The following is a 3,433-nucleotide window of genomic DNA, read 5'->3' as shown; positions in this document are numbered from 1 at the left end:
GTCGCAGATCTGATCGTCTTGAAGCCACACTGTCACCAAAATATAGAAATGTAAGTCAAAAGCATTGTGTAAGGGCCCATTCCCACGGATCTGTTACATTGCGATCAGCTGCATTGTGATCCGGTAATGGAAGGGCCCAGAAAAGTGAATGGGATTAGTTCACATCGCTCCATTCCGTGGCGTTACATTGTGCTGAAAAAAGTAGAACATGCAATACTTTTTTCAGCGATGTAGCAGATCCGGTGTGAACTAGCCCCATTCACAACCTTCCATTTTTCGGTGCCCTTCCGTTAGCATCTGCTGAAAAATGGATCGCAACAAAATGGATCGGAAGGTACAATTGCAAGTCAACTGACCCTCCATTGACACGATTTCCATCCGATTTTGCTGTGAATGGGCCCCAAAATAAGGGTGCCACCCAATTGTCCGGTCTTCCAGAGCTTTACCGGCCAGAGAACCTTTATCATCGGACACGACTGGGAATGTCAGACTCTGGCCTCCCCTGCTGAAGGCTGTGGTTCCTCCTGCCGGCCGCTATGTCATTACAACTCTTCTAGGACACACAGCTGCTGGATGGAACCACATCATACAGCGGGGGGGCCCAACATCGGACACAGCCGGAAGTGTCAGGCCATGAAGGGTCTTTGGCTGGGGAAAGACACTTACGTATGATTCCTCTTCTCTTACAGACTCTTTATCGCAATGAATCATTTTTGTGGCAACAAACTTTTTCTTCATACAAATCAATTTGGTGAAATCCGTTCAATTTTCTGCTAGGACAGATCTTCCCTCTTCTTAGATGAAAGCCGCCGTTCATCAAATCAATAGTAGAAGAGGCACTCCAGCTGTACAAGTCCCATGAGGCATTGCAAGACTCTGACAGCCGCAGGCTAGCGGCATGATGGGATTTATAGTGTCACCAGAGCCGGAGTGTCCAGGTTGCCTGGAATCATTCATTGAAGTGATCTTTATTTGGTACAATCACATTGTTACCTGTGATGATAAACGATCGATATCGAATGTGAAAACGCTCATCTGACATAACAAAGTTCAATTTGGTCAATTTTAATTGGTTTTTCCTCCACCCAATCCATGGGAAATGTTTTGTCGATTCAACAGCCCACCTTGTGTCATGGATCAGCTCTTGTGTCATGGAACGATCCTATTGTCATGTGTATGGTGAGCAGTGAAGCAGATTGGGGACAGGCTGCTCTGGAAGTGGATTTCCATCATTTATGACTTTCATGTGTCTCAGTGAGATGTCATTTAACCCTTGGAGATCCATAGACCTCCCCATACACCTCCCTCTCCTGCACAAACTTGTAGACTGTCAGCTCTTCAGGCAAGGCTCGCTATACAATTGTACCAGATCGGAGATGTGTCTCCGATCGCTGTGTCGGTCTCAGAGTGGGTGTATGGAGAAGTGATATCGTTATGCAGTGTTGGGATGACAGCACACACAGGTCCCCTCTGATCGGATCTCCATAGCTCTGTGATTGGGGACAGGCTGAGGACACAATGGCTGGGAGAAGTGTGTCATGTCCAGCTCTCTCCTCCGTCCTTTGTGTGGATGGCGGGTCAGCCCCGACACCCCCGGGAGAGAGGCACGTGTGCCACACCATTGAAGGGCAGTCAGGCGCGAGAAGGGGCGGGGCCGGGCGTGTGCCTGCAGCCTGAGAGGCGGGGGCTCAGGTACATCTGCCGCCTCGCTCTCAGTTTGGACTCCTTGCAGCAGGCGCTGTCCAGCCCGACTCGCCCGGTGAGCAGAGAGTACCTGGATCGCAGCTTCAGCCTGGGCTCCCCGGTGTCCGCCGAGTCCTTCCCGTCCCTGATCAGCTCCATGGAGCCCATGCTCTACCCACCCACCGACCTGAAGATGGGGGGCAGCCTGCCGTCATCCTCATCCTCCGGGCTCCCCATCAAGAGGCCGGCGTCTGTTCACCCCAAGGCGCCCGCAGCCAAGAAGACCAAAGCCATCCGCAAGCTGACCTTCGAGGACGAGGTGACCACATCCCCGGTGCTAGGGCTGAAGATCAAGGAGGGTCCGGTGGAGCGTCCTCGGCCCCCCGGCTCCGGGCACAAGCCGCTGGGTGAGTTCATCTGCCAGCTGTGTAAGGAGGAGTACAGTGACCCGTTCTCCCTGGCACAGCACAAGTGTTCCCGCATCGTGCGGGTGGAGTACCGCTGCCCCGAGTGTGACAAAGTCTTCAGCTGCCCGGCTAACCTGGCATCGCACCGCCGCTGGCACAAGCCCCGGCCCCCGCCCACCGTCCCAGCTAAAGAGGAGCCGCTCAGCGACCGGGACACCCCGAGCCCCGGAGTCTCCGAGTCCGGCTCTGAAGACGGCATGTACGAGTGCCCGCAGTGTGCCAAGAAGTTCCGCCGCCAGGCTTACCTGCGAAAACACCTGCTGTGCCACGCCCCCGAAGAGTTGCTCTACCCCGAGGAACGGAGCGCCAAGAGCCCCGGGCCGGTCAACCTCAGCAACAACAGCGGCGAGTGCTACCCGTGCCCGGTGTGCGGGGAAACCTTCCCTGGCAAGAGCAGCCAGGAGCGTCACCTCCGCCTTCTCCACTCCTCCCAGCTGTACCCCTGCAAGTACTGCCCTGCCACCTTCTACAGCTCCCCCGGCCTCACCCGGCACATCAACAAGTGCCACCCCTCCGAGAACAGGCAGGTCATCCTGCTGCAGGTGCCAGTGCGCCCGGCCTGCTGACCAGCCCAAAGACTTTGCCAGGGACTGGGAGGGAAGGGTGAAGGTGCCAGGGCTGCCCAGATGTACAGGTTGGGCACTTCTGAGAGGGCACAACCCAGCTTAGTCCACAGGGTGCTGCACATGTATTAGCCCTTCCAAAGGGGGGGACCTCTTGTGAGTTGTGACTGGGTGCCCTCTCCGTGCCCTGCAGAGAACTGTGCCTTCTTTGATGCAACCGATGCCATCTCTAGAGACATGAGGTCTGCCAAACCAAGACAAGCATTGTAGCAGCCATAGATTGAAGTGCATTAAAATGTGGTTATTGTGCTTTAAAGCCAGACAGCATTACTTCTCATCTCCAAAGGGGAGGCAGCACACGTGTGGCCCCATCGCCTGCTCTCTTTTTTATTCATTGGTACCCATTGCTGTGCCTGGTTCTTAAAGGGGACACGCACTCTGAACCCACTGTGTACCAAGTAAGGACTATTAGCAGCATCCAAGCAATAATGTTCACCGTCTGTGACGTTTCCAAGCACTATCCGGGGGCCCCTTTTTTTTAATCATTGATATTTGCACTGGCGCAGGGCCGAAGGGGGAACATTATTGCTTTCTGCTAAGACCTGTGCTGTCCTCCCCCCTGAGAACACAAGTGATGCAAACATGTAATAGTGTTGTCTCTGTGTCTTTTCTGTTATTTTATAGGTCTGCCAATGGGCATGATACTGGCATTCCGAGGAT

General features: G+C 54.2%; 1 protein-coding gene across 1 annotated transcript; it reads left to right on the top strand.

Moving 5' to 3' along the window:
• The first annotated feature begins 1,570 nt into the window (after positions 1 to 1,570).
• On the top strand, positions 1,571 to 2,737 carry INSM1 (INSM transcriptional repressor 1). The gene has a single exon (XM_018576631.1). The coding sequence runs from the start codon at positions 1,571 to 1,573 to the stop codon at positions 2,714 to 2,716; it is 1,146 nt and encodes a 381-aa protein (XP_018432133.1). The 3' UTR covers positions 2,717 to 2,737.
• The last annotated feature ends 696 nt before the right edge of the window (positions 2,738 to 3,433 follow it).

Source organism: Nanorana parkeri, unplaced genomic scaffold (genome assembly GCF_000935625.1).
Source record: "Nanorana parkeri isolate BGI_ZX_2015 unplaced genomic scaffold, ASM93562v1 scaffold72, whole genome shotgun sequence".
Classification (NCBI taxonomy): domain Eukaryota; kingdom Metazoa; phylum Chordata; class Amphibia; order Anura; family Dicroglossidae; genus Nanorana; species Nanorana parkeri.
Note: the sequence above shows the minus strand (reverse complement) of the source record. Positions and strands in the feature narration are given on the sequence as shown.

Coding starts and splice junctions, on each gene's coding strand:
- INSM1 (XM_018576631.1), top strand. CDS start 1,571: ATGGCGGGTCAGCCCCGACACCCCCGGGAGAGAGGCACGTGTGCCACA.